General features: G+C 40.5%; 1 protein-coding gene across 3 annotated transcripts in view; it reads left to right on the forward strand.

Annotated features, from left to right (window-relative positions):
- ccnyl1 (cyclin Y-like 1) overlaps positions 1–16,170 on the forward strand; it is a 61,121-nt gene extending 44,951 nt beyond the window's left edge. For all 3 annotated transcript variants that reach the window (XM_048599549.1, XM_048599550.1, XM_048599551.1), the window contains 3 exons: positions 7,234–7,400; positions 10,141–10,303; positions 12,192–16,170. In XM_048599549.1, the coding sequence (XP_048455506.1) occupies positions 7,234–7,400; positions 10,141–10,303; positions 12,192–12,308 (447 nt within the window). In that variant the 3' untranslated portion in view covers positions 12,309–16,170. The remainder of the gene's footprint in view (positions 1–7,233; positions 7,401–10,140; positions 10,304–12,191) is intronic.
- Positions 16,171–17,026: the final 856 nt, after the last annotated feature.

The following is a 17,026-nucleotide window of genomic DNA, read 5'->3' on the forward strand; positions in this document are numbered from 1 at the left end:
AGATAGCTCTTTCAGAGAGACTGCACAAGTACAAGGAGCCACATGATCTCTTGTGTAAGATTCTAAATATATTTGGAGTTTGTGAAGTTGTGCATTGATTCTCAGAATTTGAAACGTAGGAGTGGCTGATTCATGCTGAATCTTTTAGTTGTTTGAAGTCTGAAAGTTGGGACATGTGGTGAAGGTGCTTGTATTTGTATTTTTTTAAAAAAGAATATCACCACTAGGTGGTAATGTTGCTTCTCATCCCTGCAGTATATTTTGGCTTATATTACATAATAGTTTGCCAACTTGCACAGGTGAATCTGAACCATTTGTTTATAGCTCCATTGTTTTATATATGTTGCATTCACCGCAAAGCAACAGGCGAATGACTCAACTGGTCTATGCTAGTTTGACTCTACTTCACTGCAGCTGATCAGCATATTTCTTTTTTCCTTCATGTGTTTATCTAGCTTCAGCTCAATGCTCTTTGCCTCAACTATTTCTGCATATTAGTAAGTACCATATTCTAACTATACTAAGGATGAAAAGATTGATTCCAAGCTTGTCACAGGCAAATTTACTACTTTCTACCTAACAGCTCATTTGCACTGCAGATCCTGTTCGTGTGAAGAATTTTATGTTAGTGATGCAATAATGTGGATAGATCGGAGAACCTGGAGGACTAATTCTTAGAATAAAAAAGGCTTAGAGGGGATTTGGTAAAACTGAAATCAAAGATAGTCAACGAATGAACAGAAACCTTTCGATGGCTGAAGAGTTGACAGCCAGAAGATGTAGAGTTGGATGAACACAGCAGGCCAAGCAGCATCAGAGGAGCAGGAAAGGTGACGTTTCGGGCCTGGACCCTTCTGAAACGTCAGCTTTCCTGCTCCTCTGATGCTGCTTGGCCTGCTGTGTTCATCCAGCTCTATACCTTGTTATCTCAGATTCTCCAGCATCGGCAGTTCCTACTATCTCTGACAGCCAGAAGGCACAGGTTTAAGGCGATTGCCTCTGGTTTTGCCAGTATGTGGAAGAAGGATTTGGAATGCACCGCCAGATAGCTTTCAGTAGCAGCTTTCAATGGGGAATTTGGAAAACAGGAATTGGAATAACCTAGATTGCTGTTTGAAAGAGCCAGTGTAGACTTGATGGACCAAATGGCCTCTTCATGTGCTATACTATACTGATTCTGTGACTGATGTACATGCTTTGAATTATACCAGAGACTGACCTAGCACACAAAACCCATGTAACCTAGGTTATACACCAAGGCAAACATGAAAGACTACAAGAATGGAGTGCTGGCAAGAGATTTTCAGATGGAATTATATTGCCTGTTCCTTTCTGTACAACAATTAAACAGCTACCTTTTATATTATCTCCTAACACTATTACACATTCTGGACCCTGTTATGAGAGAGTACAGATATTTTTGTCAGCTGTCTCTCCCTTTCTAATTTAAAATGTTTTTTTGCAATTTTCATTTGTTTACGAAAAAAGCAAATTAGACTAGGATTATCCAATCTCTTCTAGCTTTGGTTTTTAATGAGAATGTGAGAAAAAATTATTAGGTTTATAGAAAAAACATTGTATACAAGTGTATAAAAAGGAAGAGAGTAGCTAAAGTAAACATTGGTCCCTTGGATACGTGGACAGTGATATTTTCAGTCACTCAAATGTGAGTGTCACTGGCCAGCCAGTATTTATTACCTGTCCCTAGTTGCCCTTGAGAAGGTGCTGGTGAGCTGTCTTCTTGTACCACCGCAGTCCGTGTGCTGTAGGTAGATTCACAGTGTCATTGGGGAGGGGAATTCCAAGATTATGATCAAGCGACAGTGAAAGAATGGCGATATATTTCCAAGTCAAGATGGTGAGTGGCTTGGAAGGGGAACTTGCAGGTACTAGTGTTCCTCTCCATCTGCTACTCTTCTAGATGGAGGTGTTCATGGGTTTGGAAGGTGTTGTCTGAGGAGCTTTGGTGAATTTCTGCACTGCATCTTGTAGGTAGTATACACTGCTGCTACTGAGCGTCGGGTTGGAGTGACTGAATATTTGTGGATGTAATGCCAATCAAGCGGGCTGCTTTGTCTTGCATGATGCTAAACTTCTTGAGTGTTGTTGGAGCTGCATTCATCCAGACAAGCGAGGAGTATTCTGTTAGACTCCTAACCTGTGTCTTGTAGATGGCGAACAGGCTTCAGGGAAAGAGCAGGTGGGTTACTCATTGCAGGATTCCGAGGCTCTGACTTCTGTCCAGCATTTATATGGCTAGTCCAGTTCAGTATTTGATCAACGGTAACCCTCCAGGATGTTGATAGTGGGGATTCACAAAAATTAACACCATTGACTGCCATGTGCCGTTGGTTAGAATATCTCTTGTTGAAGATGGTCGTTACCTGGCATTTATGTGGCATGAATGTTACTTACTGCTTTTCAGTCCAAGCCTTGATATTGTCCAAGTATTTTTTGCATTTAGGGTAAGAAAACTAATAACAGCAGGGAGGAAAAATCTGATGAAACACCATGAATTAAAATATGAATAGTCCCCAGGATCAGATGTCCTACAATCACACGTTCCAAAACAGACAGTTGCTGACAAAATGGAAGTACTGTCTATGATTTTCCAGAATTCCTTGGATTCTGAAGTGGCTCCAAGAAATTTGAATGTCACACAAGTTGAGAGAAAATAGGGAAATAGGGCCAGTTAGTCTGACATCACTGTCATGAAAGTTGCTGGAATTTATTATTAAAGATGTCTTAACAATGCACTTAGAAAATCATAGCATGATCAGCCACAGTCAATATGATTTTACGGAAGAGAACATTTATTCATAGTTTTTTTGTACGTGTAACTAGTAGATGCATTTTACCTGGATTTCCAAAAGGCATATGATGAGGTGGTACACAAAAGGTTGATAGGCTAGATAAGGGCTCGTAGAGTTTGGGACATTTTCTTATTAGAAAGGCAAATGACATATTGACTTTTATCTCAAGGTGTATGGGAATAAATGAATGAGAGAGTTTTTCTACAATTGTGCAGGGCTTTAGTGAGACCACACCTGGAGTAGTGTGTGCAGTTTTGGTCTCCATAGTTGAGAAATGATATACTTGCATTGGAAGCAGTCCAGTAAAGATTCGTAACAAAGACAGAAATTGCTGGAAAAGCACAGCGGGTCTGGCAGCATCTGTGGAGAGAAATTAGAGTTAACCTTTAAGGTCAAGTTACCCTTACTCGGAACTGATGGTGGCTAGGAAAATGTCAGTTTATATGCAGAAGCTAGGTTGAGGTCACAGGGGTAAGGAGTAAACGATAGGTGGGGATAGGGCACAAAGAGAAAGAAGAACAGTTGGACAGACAAAGAAGTGGATAATGATCTGGCTAGGAGGACGAATAACTGTTAATGGAGACTGTTAGTGGCTAACAATAGGGTTGTGTGTAATAGCAGACTATGTGATTAAAAAGGCCTGGTGTGTGGGGATTGGGGGAAGGACAGGGAAGAGCACAAGCCATAAAGTTATTGAATTTGATATTGAGTCCAGAAGGCTGCTGGTTCCCCCAAGCAGAAAATGAGGGGCTGTTCTTCCAGCTTGCGCTGAGCTGAGCTTTGTCGGAGCACTGCAGCAAGCCTGAGACAGATGTTGGCCAGGGAACAGGGTGGTGTGTTAAAGTGGCAGGCAACTGGAAGCTCACTGTTTTGTTTGTGGACAGAACGTAGGTGTTCTGCGAAGTGGTCACCCAATCTATGCTTCGTTTCCCCACTGTAGAGGAGACCACATTGTGAGCAGCATCTGCAGTAGAAGATTGATCACTGATGTGTCCTATGATATTTCCAGAAGGTACAAGGTAAAGTGTCTCACACAAGGTCATTGCACAAGATAGGAGCTCAAGGTATTAGGGGTAATGTACTAACTGGATTGAGAATTTGCTAACATATAGAAGATAGACAGTCGGGATGAATGGTCTGTTTCAGGTCGAAAAGTCATAATGAGACTCTGTCCTAGGGCCTCAATTATTTACAATCTTGCAGAAAGGGGTAGAGTGTAATGTATCCAAATTTGTTGATGATGTAAAAATAAGTGGCAGGGCATGTGATGATGAGGATATAAGGGATCTACGAGGCATAGAGATAGATTAAGTGAGTAAAAATTTAGTCGGTGGAATTTAACGTAGGAAAGCTTGTGGTAATGCAATTTGATAGGAAGAATTGAAAGGCAGACTAATGATTAATTTTTTAATTAAAAGTGCCATGCAAAGGGATTTAAGTGCTCTTGAGCATGAAGCACATAAATTTTACATGCAGATGCAGCAAGTAATTAAGAAGGCCAGTGGAATTTTGGCCTTTAGTTTTAGGGCTGCCCACTTTAAAAGTAGAAAAGTCTTGCTTACAACTGCACAGGGTGCTGGTGAGGCTGCACATGGAGTACGGTGTACAATTTTGGTTCCGGTATTTTTAAAAAATATGTACCGGTACTGGAGGCAGTTTAGAAGAGATTCACCAGGCTGATTCCTGGGATGAAGGGTTGGATTCATCAAGAGTAGTTCAACTGATTAGGCCTTTAATCACTAGAGCTTAGAAGAATAAGGAGTGATCTTCTTGAAACATACAAAATTCTGAGAGGGTTAGTAGGAACTGCAGATGCTGGAAAATCTGAGATAACAAGGTGTAGAGCTGGATGAACACAGCAGGCCAAGCAGCATCATAGGAGCAGGAAGGCTGACGTTTCGGGCCTAGACCCTCCTTCATTTTTCTGATGAAGGGCCTAGGCCCGAAAGGTCAGCCTTCCTGCTCCTATGATGCTGCTTGGCCTGCTGTGTTCATCCAGCTCTACACCTTGTTATCTCAAATTCTGAGAGGGCTGGACACGTTAGATGTTGAGAAGATTTTTTCACTAGTTATTTGGGCCACCTCAAACTAGGGGCCATAGTTGTAGAATAAGAAGGCACTCTTTCAAAACTGAGGTGCAATGGAATTTCTTCTCCCAGATGGTACTAAATGTCTGAAATTCTGTACCACAGAGTTGTGGAGGCTCGATCACTGAACGCATTTAAAGAGAAGGTGGATTTTTAAAATATTGATGGTTTTGATGAGCTGGTGCAAAAGAACAGTTGAGGCCTAGGATAGATATAGGGGCAGGCCTAAGGCCCCAAATTGCCTATCTCTGCTCCCGCTTCTTCTGATGACAGGCTGAATGTATTGACCGTAGATTCTCTGGAGCTTTGGGAAATGACAGGTGACCTCATTGAAACGTGCATGATTCTGAAGGGTCTTAACAAGGTAGATAGTTTATTTTCCCTGGCTGGAGAGTTAAGAACGTGGGCGCACAGTCTGATGATAAGGGACTGGTCATTTAAGACTGAGATGAGACATTTCTTTACTCAAAACAGTTGTGAATTTTTGGAATTCTCTACCTCCAGTGGGCTGTGGATGCTCTCATCGTTGACTCTCTGTTTCAGGCTGAAATAGATAAATGTTTTGTGTCCCAGGGGGTTGAGGAGTATGGGAAGTGGTCTGATGGGGAAGTGAAGTTGAAGCCTAAGATCATCCATGAATGTATGAAACGGGTGAGAAGATTTGACGGGCTTAATGGTCTACTCCTTCTGCCTCTTGTATTCTTGTAACTGTAGGTCTGACACACCAATACAGTATTATTTGGACTCCACTCAGAGCCAATGGTGCTTTAAAAATATTGCTATTAGCATATTTCTTCATAACATTGTACTATATGGATAAAAGTGTTAGCAAAGGAGCTGATTTTGTGATTCATAAACCTTCAAATAGTGAGTAGAATTCGCTCAGTGATTGGTAGGTTGAGCTTCACAAGATTATTTGTCCTTCATGTACTCCTCTTATTTTTTTCTCTCACTTTTTCTCCATGTCTAACTGTGCCTTCTCATTGTTTTCACCTTCAAAATGATGTGACGAAGATGTTTAATTCTTGGTCTCTGTTGGTTCAGGTGATCTCTTTTGGTGCATCAGAATTCATTGTTCATATCCCAGTTTTGGGAGGCAGTAGTTATTTAGCATTCATGCTTCTGAATGCAATTAAGTGAACTGTCCTCGAAAGAGCTCGTGAATGCACGTCTGCCACTTTTACACTGTTCTCAGCAAGCAGTAAGCTCGTGAGTGCTGGCTCTCTGGAGCCTCTACATTTCTACTTGAACAAAGATCATGTAGACAAGGTAGAATAAATTCGCTGATTCACACAGGACCTTATTCCGATGGGTGGTCTCTTTTGGCAGGAAAGCCAACAAACTGCACAAGGGGTGGGGAATTGAAGGTATAATCTAATGTATAGATGTCTGTTTGATCTTTCTTTTTGTACTGCATTATCCTGAACTAAAAAATTAAGTGTTGATTTGTTTCCAGTCCTCTGCTATTCCAACAATGAAACTAACTACTGAGAGAAGCTAATTGGTTTCGGGTGACCTACTGCCTTTGTTTTGAAGTGTATGTTTTTTCTTATTTATCTTGTTCCATGTTGAGAAATAGGAACACAGACCGAGAAAGCTAGTTGACAATCTCCCTCCAATGCTTGAAGCTGCTGCAAGTGTGTAAATTTTAACTCTGTCCTCTCTTTCCCCTGTAGTGGGGAAGTATGTGATCTTGTCTTGCTACCCATGGATGGTGAAGTGAAAGGAAGTTGGTTTGTTGTGAATCACAGCTTCAAATCCACATTCATTCCGTAACAAAATCGTCAGAGTTACACATTGACGTGGCTTTTGTTTTAATTGTTTTCTTTCCATTATTTTACTCTTTTAGGTCAACATGCACCACTACCCAACCAAACAGGCTTACCACTCCTTAGCTACTGCAGTTGTAATGCCAAGAAACCTACAAGAGCAGACCAGTTTGTCTTGATCTCTGTTCTTACTCTAGTTCGCACCACTTTTGGGCAGTGAAATTGAAACCAAATGGGCATTTGTGGGCACAGTCCTAGATTCTCCTACTTCAAGGTGTAGTGCAGTCGTGCTTGAGCGCCACATCTATGTAGGATAGCCTGAATGACCCTTGCTTCAAGAACATGCTTGGCTTCTACTCTGAGTCAGTCTTGGAATTTGAACAGTGCCTGCCCGCTTTGTGTGCTGCACTGCCCTTATTTATGGCTGTTTTGGCAGTCCCACACACCCTACCCCATGAATGAGCTATCTGAACATTTTTGGCATTTGTTTACACACAGTAAATTTTTTGCTTTCAATTTTGTTTATAAATGCAGTAATAACTGATTGAACAATGCTTCTTTCAGGTATACCTAGAAAGGTTGCTGACATATGCTGAGATAGATATCTGTCCTAGTAACTGGAAACGGATCGTGCTGGGAGCCATCCTGCTTGCTTCTAAGGTCTGGGATGATCAGGCTGTCTGGAACGTGGACTATTGCCAGATCCTGAAAGACATGACGGTCGAGGATATGTAAGTATTCGAGTTGGCATTTGTTAACCTGCCCACAATTTGAAGTTTGCTTTACAAAACCTAGAACTCCTCGCATACCCAATAAAAGTAGAAAATGGTTTGATGTTGTACTGAAGGGAGTTCTGCAGAAACATGTTAAAACTTCTGCTTATAGTTGAATAGAATCATATAGGGGAGAATAGGCTTACTGACATTTCCTTCTCAATTATCTGTCCAATTCCTATTAGAATCTGCTTCCGCCACTTTCAAACAGTGCATTCCAATTCAAAGCAGTCGGATACTTTGTAAACAAAAATGTTTTATACGCTGCTAAATAGGGTTTTTTTCTGTCTTTCACTTACCCTTTTAAAAGTTTTTAAACCCTAGAATTTACTAAATGACACCCTTTAGGCTTAATTGTGTGAGATGGTGATCTATTAGGCACTAAGCTATGCATTTGTCACTTATTTACTAAAATCAGCACACTGTTTAGAGGTACTGAATGATTTCAATGCTCTGGAAACAAATTGGATGAATGATCCCGACTGCTCTCAGGAACATTCACAGGTCGCACAGAGAGGGAAACTTGCTGCAAATTTTCGTGAGATGCTGCAGCCTTATTTCCTTGCTACACTTTTTAGATGCTTCCTCTTAAGACCTTTGTTGTGATTGTTGGAGTGAATGACAAGTGAATTAAAAAGAAGGTTGAGGCTGTCTTTCACATTAGTGTCTTTGTTCAGTCTTGCTCAAAATGGAAGCTCGTAAAAGATGAGAGTAAGTGGACGTTGTGATTCATTTTAAGATAATTATTAAATAAAGCTCATCGAGAAACGCACAGCTTCTATGGCTGTAGAATGTCAAGGGCAGCAAAGTGCAGCACTCCTAGTATATGCTACCTATGTATTAGCCTGTTGCATAACGAAGAGCAGTTTCCTGTTAAAAGCCTTTCTATAATGCGCCTCTGCAGGTTCAAGGGCCCTCATCCTCTGACATGATAACAGCAACATTCTGAGAGTCCATTTGTTGCCGTGGCGACTGCCCGAGGCCTTTGTGTCTGTTTGTTACCTCCGCAGTAAATCTCTCTCTGTTATCATCCTGGTGAAAGTGGCTCTGAGTCATTTGTTGATAATGCATAACATATGAATCCTTTTCATCTGTTGTAGAGATGCTAGAGTTCAGAAAGAAAGAGGACTGAACCCCTTTCATGCTCCCCCCCTTCTACCCCCCCCCCCCCCCTACCCCCATACCCCACAACACATGCACACACTCAATATTTTTATTTTGTTAATTCTATTTATGGGCAATGTATTCCATTATGAAGTTTGACATCGAGAATGCCCTGTTGATGTCATGTTACTTCAGACCTTGTATATGCAGTAATTATAATTACAAAGGTACTCCTATCTAAATCTGGTGATGCAAACTCGCCAAGAATAGACTTTTTCCTAGCTACCATCAGTTCTGAAGAAGAGTCACCAGACCCGAAACGTTAACTCCGATTTCTGTCCACGGATTCTGCCGGACCTGAGTTTTTCCAACAACTTCTGTTTTTGTTTCGGATTTCCAACATCTGCAGTTCTTTTGGGTTCTTTTTTTACTTAAAGCAAACCAGCTTCACATTTCAACTTCTAAGGTCTGTTTACATCTGTGCTTCAGTTTGTTAAATGAATGGCAAGTATCTGTTGCTTGCTTATGTCAACTTTGCATGATCGAATTCGGTCTTTGTGTATTCGCCGAGTGCAACTTTGTAATTCATAAGCCTGGAGTGCAAATGTATCAGCTAACCCCACAGGTTTGCAAGTTGAAGATGTGCCTTAAAACCAAAGGTACATTTGTAGGTTTCATTGTTTGCAGATTTAGTTGGCTCCCTTGAGAGTGAAACTGAAACGATAGGAAAGCTATAGTGTGAGAGTACGTATAGTTTAATAATTGGATCTGACAACTTGTGTTCCCATTAGGAACAGGAGTAGAACATTCAGTTCCTCGAGTCTGCCAGTCAGATTATGGCTGATCTGTATCTTGACTTTATTTATTTGCTTTGATTCCATGATCCTCCACTCTTACCTAACAAAGTCACTAGTGTTTATTGGCTGATCCTCTCCTTTAACCACCACAGCTTTGGGCATGTGGGTGTGTCAAGTTCTAGACTTCCTCAGCCCTTTATCTAAGGGTGTGTTTCCTAACCGAGCTCTTGTTTTAAACTTACCATCTCTGGTTAGATGATGGTTGTTCCAATAATGTGTCGATGACTGGTAAGAGGATCTGCAGTTGCAGGTAGGGGAGGCTCCAGTTGAAATATAAATTTATTGTTTGTTCAGCATTATCAGGTAGACAAAGCAAATTCTCTATTCTCCCTTCTTTTCCCAAAGGTGGGGATTTGTGCCAGGACAATTCCACAGAGAGAAATTATCTTCTAGTACCATGCTCTAGTGGTGGTTTTTCCATTGGAAGTAATAGGTGGTGAGCATCAACAGGCTATTTGACTAGAGAGAGCAGATATCTTTGAAGCTAGATGCATCTAGAGCATGAAAATGTGCAAATAGATTCACAAACAATGTTGAGAGTTGCAATGGCTCATAAGATACAACACAATGGTCTGGCTGTTGGCCGCGGCTATTTTTTCTGCTTGTTCCAAGGTTTCTGGTCTGTTGAAGCCAATTACACTTGTGGTTCAGCTTTTTCATCAATTATCTTCCATTTCTATCAATCGGGTATATTTTCTTTCTTGAAAGACTGTCATTGTTGCTTTCTTTCCCAACAGGAATGAGATGGAGAGACAGTTCCTAGAGCTGCTACAGTTTAACATTAATGTTCCTGCTAGTGTTTATGCCAAATATTACTTCGATCTGCGCTCTCTGGCAGATGACAACAATATGAATTTTCCCTTGGAGCCACTCAGCAAAGAACGAGCACAGAAACTAGAGGTAACGGCCGTGAGAAAGAACAAACACACTTGTATTTATACAATGCCTTTCGCAATCACCGAATGGTCCAATCAAATAAATACTTCTGAATAACCTTGCTGAAAATGTTGGACAATGCAGCACCCAAATTCCACACAGCAATATTGCATGAACTACCATGAGATAATTTATTGGATACTCTTTTCTGTTTGAGATTTTGATTGAAGATTAAATTGGTCACAACTGGGAGAACCCACTGCTGTTTGAAAATTGCCATTTACTGACACTATGCACTCAAGCCCCAAAACCTATCAATTTTGAAGGCTGGGAAACAGTTAAATTAGGTTAGTGTGTAGATTAGTGAGCAAAGAAAGATGATGGAATGGGGTCTGGTGCAAGTTTGAATATGCAGAGTGCAATGTGCAAGGCCAGGCAGGACAGTGTGGGGTCTACTAATGGAATCACTTGTGCCAACGTGCTCACCACCACAAAGTCTGTGACTGACAGTAAATAATGGGAGCATATGCATGATGTTGCACTGCTCCTAATTTAAGTCACACTTGTGTCATACCCTCTCTCCTGGCCATGATGGCATTATACCCCTGTCCTCTACTAAGTGATGTTCACAGTTTACCAAATGCAATATCCCCCTAACTTCCTCAAGGACAACATGCTCCTAGTGGCCCCCACAGTGTCCTGCCTGGCCTCATACATTGCACACTGCATATTCAAATTTGCAGCAGATCCCATTCCACCATTCTACTTTGCTCACTAATCTACTCACTAAACTAATTTAACTTTCTCAGACTTCAAAATTCATAAACACATTCAAGTGGGAAAAAAATACTATCCTTAGAGTAATATTGGTTAAAGAAGGGAATACAGATTGATGCAAAAGTGCTCTTGGTATATTGTGTGCGCTGTGGAAAATGAATGATTTGATTGTTCATAAGGTTTGGACATTAAGGATGTTATGGAGTCTATAGGATTTTGAGCTATGTTTTTATTATTGGTAGTAGTGCATAATGTAAGAAATAACATTCGTAAGTCAATTGAAACATGTTGCGATACAAATATTTGACATGTTAACAATGATTAAAGGAGTTCTTAGAGTAAAGAGTAGGAAATTATTTCCCCTGGTTGGGGAGTGCAGATTAAGGGCAGAATATCCTTGAAATTAGAGCTGAGCCTTTTAGAGATGAGATCTGGAAGAATTTCTCAAACAACAGAATGGAAATCCACAACTCTTCTTTCAGAAAAACTGACCTTGATGCAGGGGACAACTGAACATTTGCAAAACTGTTTCAATTAGGTAAGGGCATCAACAGTTACAGAACCAGGATGGGTGAATTATGTTAAGATCGGCAGTGATCTAATTTGATGATGAAACTGGCTTGAGGGGTTGCATGGTCCTCGGTTTCTAACTTAGTACCAAAAGATGCACGTCACTGCCACACTGATACCCATTGTTGTGTGTCTTATTCCTTTCTCTTCAATTCACATGGAGAAACTACTTGGTATAGAAAAGTATCTGGCTTGGAAGCTGTACCTTAAGGGAAGATGGCCTGGAGGGGAAGCATTGTGAAGTCATCTTGCCACATTCTCTATATTGTTGTCTTGACTCTTATAACCCAGGTTGGAATATCCGGTTGTCCAAAAATTTCCAGGTTTGACCATACCTCCAAACAGTGAATAAATGTGTTGGTAACCAACAAATTATTCCATTGACAGGACTGTGGCTGTTTTAGCTGGCATGCGTTCTTGGGTGACAGATATTACATGGCATTGGGAGGTTTGGAAGAAGGAGGAATCTTAAAAATGTGGATTGGTGAAAGGGGGAGAATAACAGATGAAGTTAGCAAAAAAAAAAAAGGACCGGACAATAATTCCTTTCTTTTCACTCCTCCAGGCAATCTCCAGGTTGTGCGAGGACAAATACAAAGACATGAGCAAAGCCACTATAAGGCGGTCACTCAGCGCTGGCAATTTGATAGGAATTAGTCGTTCTAATGCCATCCTCTCCTAGGAAGGAGACTATCCCATCGGCGTGTATTGCACCAGCAGAGACAGAGTCTTCCAGTTGGGTGACGGAATCTTTCTGCAGCTGAATCCCAAGTCGCAGCTCCTCACCTGAAGAGTACACTTAAGAAATTAACATTAAATGTTGCCTGCTTGGCTACAAGGCCCTTTTAGGAGAAGGAAGGAAAAAATTGTTTTGACACTACACTGACACAGCAGTGTGCAACCTGCAGTGTGGAGATTTTTTATGCTTACTGTGTAGGCCTGTAACTGAGAAGTTCCTCAAGCTTTTATTTTAATTTGTCCTAATTCAATGAAACAATATCCAAAGCAAATTGAAATCATGTTGCGTGGACCCTACAGGTAGGCTGAGACAACAGAAGCCGAGTGTGAGAGTAAATAGTGTCAGAACAGGAGCGAATAACTGACCATGTGCACTGTGCAAGTTAGCAAACATCAAAGCTCTCCAGGAGTAAAGCTGTCTTTCAGGCATAGGAAGGACTTAACCAGCATGTATTCGCACATATTTCTGTGTGATGCAGACTTTAAAGTGGAATAGATTTCTCTTTTGCCATAACTCACCTCTCATCCTCCTCACAATTCCAACTCCTTCCTTCCCTCACCTCAAACCCAACTTATCCTCGATGTATTTTTGGGACATTATCTACATAATTTCCTCGCTGGCTGGTAAAGATGACAAATTACTTCTTTTTTAAGCACATTTTTAATGAAGTAAAAACTCACAAGGCATTTCACTGGCTCACCAACATTAAACCATCGGTGATATTGGAACAGGTGATCAAAAAGTTTGGTCAATAACTTGGTTTTCAAGGAGAGTTTTAAAGGAGGATAGGTAGGTGGAAAGATTCAGGGCAGGAATTTCCAGAGCTCAGGGTCTAGGCAGCTTGACCTGTGATGTATACATATATGTGCATCACTTTGCTGCAAGCCTGCACTCTCCACACCATTACTGTGTCTGAAAGCAAGATTCTAAGAAGGCTGGAAATCTGAAATAAAAGCAAAAAAAAAGTAACACACAGCAGCCAGGCAGCATCTGTTATGAAAAAAGTCAAAATTCAGATCGAAGGCCTTAAATTGATGAATCCATCAGTCCAAAACTTATCATCTTGAAGATGACAGTATTACCTCAGATCAAGGGCTCTTACTGTGTAATAAGCCTGTAATAAAAATGTACCACCACTCTACACAGTGAGAGCAGTTTCCACAGAAGCTACTGAGTTTTAAACTGCAGTATATTTTTTTTTCTTTTTTAAAGTTTTGGGGTTCTTTTCTTTTGTTGAATGTTGGCTGTGGTGGATAGCAAAGAAGGCTGTGAGCTTGTGAAAGGAATGCATGCCTGATGGGGGTGTCTTGAGTACCAGGGTCTGCCAGCCCCATATCTAGTTCAGTCAGCTCCAGTAAGTACCCACGTATGACAGTCCAGTGTCCTCACTGCACGTAGGGGCCCATAACTGCCGGTCATCAGTTGTTCTCTGATTTGTGACGTTGTCTCATTCTTTTGACATATATGTGACCCTAAACAGAAAATGTGAATGTTTGTAAGCAAATGACATTAAATTTGTACATAAACAGGCTATTTGGCCTAATAGGTCATTACCTCTGTTTATATGTCCTTCTACATATCACTTGATAATCATATCCTCCATTCCTTTCTGTCAAGTGTAACTATCTGGCTTCCCCTTAAATGCATGTATCGTAACAAATCTAGGGAGCTCCATGTTCTACCCAGTCTCAATTTTTTAAAAAAAAAAGTTCCCTCTGAATTTCCCATTGTTGTTACCTTGTAGTACAGTCCCTAATTTTAGACCCCAGCCCCCACAAATGTAAATATCGTTTCTGTCACATCTTTCATAACCTCAAAGGTATCTCTCAACTTCTGTGTCTACTGAAAAATATTTTACTAATAGGACCTCACTTCTTTCAGGTAGCCTGTAAAGTTGCATAATTGTTGCGTTCCTGGCATAAATCTCTGGCCACTGTAACTTGCCTGTCTCATTTGACTGAGAGGAAGCAATGTTCCGTATTTATTTCTGAGCAAGTAAATTTCATATTTTTTGCAACCAGGGAAATGGGAGGCAACTGGAGTTTCTCCCAGGCAGGACATGAGGCTGTAGCAGTTTGAGGAGTGGTGAGATATTGATGAAGAAAGTTACTGCAAAAACAAATTGGACAAGGTTGCCAGAATGTAGGTTTTAAAAAGCAAATCACTGAATCCCATTTAATCTGAGAAAAATAAAATTGTTTGTTCACCAGAAGCCAGAGGTTTTGGTAATAAATTTTTGAAACTAGGCTAGAGTTTTATTGCTGGCTTTCACCGCCATCACCAACCCCACCTTGCCACAGGTTAGTTCATACAGTGCGTGGCTTTATGGTGCTTAACTTTTTTTTTAAAAAAGTATATTATTATTAACCTTCAAGCTTGTAGCACTTCTTCCATAACTAATACCCAGAAAACTGCAGTAGCAGCTAATGGCACAGTCCAAGCAACAGCTTGAACCCTTTTCTCCTATGGTTGAACAAGACGGAGAGTTGAAGTGCTCCTTTTCCATTTTAAAGTTAAGCTGGAAATCTTTTTACAATGTATAGAAGATGCAAAAAAAATGCAAAGACGATACAATTTTCACTGTTCCTTTTAAATTGTGTGGAAGATTTAAATGCGCAAATCAACTAATGTGAAACAGCAAAGTGGAGAGGAGGAAAAATGATATGTTCAACATGAAGTACCGACAATATTCCTTCCCCCTTTTATTCTTTCTCAAACAGCTCTTTAGAAAAGTCCAGAAAACAAGCATTTAATTCAAGAGGGAGTGAAGCGTATCTGCCCTGCTGACATCACATTGGGAGGAGCTTGTCCGGAGCTCAGTTGCCAAGTAGAAATAGTTAACTCTATTTTTTTGTATGTACAAATCCAGCTGAGCATTTTCCTTGTGAAGGCATTGGGTTGCGGAAGTAGATACTGATCAGTGTGATCAAAGATGCCAAGGGCCAAGTGAGCTGAAATTAATGGTGTCTGCAGACAAGTAGATTGTGAAGACTTCTTTTCCTCCTGATCAGTGAACAAAACTGCTGTCTATAGAAAAATCCTTCAACTAATTAAACAGACATCTTCAAAGGTAGCGATTAAAGGAAACAAATATGCACAAGTAGTGGGAGAGCATATTGATTTACTTCATTAGTAGTGAATAATGTATGATCTGGATCTTAGGTGCAGCCTACTCTGGCTAAGCTGGTGCTGATATACTTTACAGCCTTGATGGATGAATAAGTGAATGCTGCATTCCCCGAGTATCCCGTAAAGCAAAGGAGTTACAGGAATTCATGTTCTTAGACAAGCAATTATGGGTTGCTATCGCTAAGAATGAAATGGTTGTCATATAAGGGACTGGTCACTGTATTTGAGTGGGATGTAAACCAAAGTGTCAGGCCATCTTTAATGGTCGTCATTCCTCTCACTTTCACCACTGGGCAGTGTTGTGGCACCAGGATCAGCAAGTGCCAGCAGTTTTGGTTGAAGTAATACTAGACAACCATTCTAACTTGAGGCAGGTCTTTGCCATTTAGATAGGAAGACTCCCAAGTTTTCCTGTTTCATCATAGGAATAGGAGGGCTGACTCCCAATGAAATTAAATGATACTAGGACAGGAGATGCATGGTATGAGTTTGAAAAGCAAACTGTGATATGACTGCACTGTCAAAAAGCACATATTGAAATTGTTCTACCATCTACATGTGAGTAACTGAAATGTGTGACAGTTTTGGCTGTTCTTGGCTAATTTTACAAATGCTTTCCGTGTAGAATAGCAAGGTGTAGAATCTATCATTGAAATTAAATTTTCATCATCACTTCCTTCATCAGCATCTTTCTTTTTTAGGAGGTTTTCAAGAAGATTATGATAACAGACAGAAATAACAACTTGCATTTATATAGTTCCTTTAGCACAGCTAAAGGTGACAAGGCATTTCATAGTGACATTATCTGGAAAATTTGATACCAAGCTGCATGCGATGTATTAGAACAAGCGAGAGAGAGGCTTTAAGTGGCACCTTAAAGGTGGAGAGGCTGTTTGAGTGGAAAGAGTATAGATTAATAATGCTTGACATGTCTGCACTCAAGAGTTTGAACAATTGTAAGAGGATTTGTTTTCTTTGAATTTCAAGTCTGCTTTCGTAACCAGTGAAAAGTGTTATTAGGAATTTTACTTCAAATTCCAGTCCTTGTCTTATGGTAAATCTTTCAATTCCCCAATCCTGAAAAAGACTGGTAATTTCATTGACAATTAAGAGAGCCAAAGTGAAGTGTTGGCTGACACTGAGGATGTTTTCCTTCTCTATTTCTTGCAGTAGCTTCTAATAGTGCAAGCTGAGCCAGCATCTTACTGAGGTATACTATTAACAGCCTTCTACCTTTCACGCTGGTTCGATAAGGACTAGTATGTCATAGCTGTATTAATGCTGTTCATTGCAGCGTCTCAACTTGGGGTCCTATTGGGTCTAGTCTGCAGGAAAGCTAATCGTTTGGTGACTGTATTGAGGCTTGTATGATAATGCAGTTTTAAAATGGTGCAAGAAACATTTTGCATAATGTAGAGTTTGTGCATAAACAGATTTGCTTTTGTTTGGTTCCAGATCTCCTTTTTCTTTTGTATCTCCTCCCTCTTTCTTTTGTATCTCCTCCCTTTTCTTTTTCTTTTGTATCTCCTCCC

This window comes from Rhincodon typus, chromosome 7, assembly GCF_021869965.1.
Source record: "Rhincodon typus isolate 14 chromosome 7, sRhiTyp1.1, whole genome shotgun sequence".
NCBI classification, from domain to species: domain Eukaryota; kingdom Metazoa; phylum Chordata; class Chondrichthyes; order Orectolobiformes; family Rhincodontidae; genus Rhincodon; species Rhincodon typus.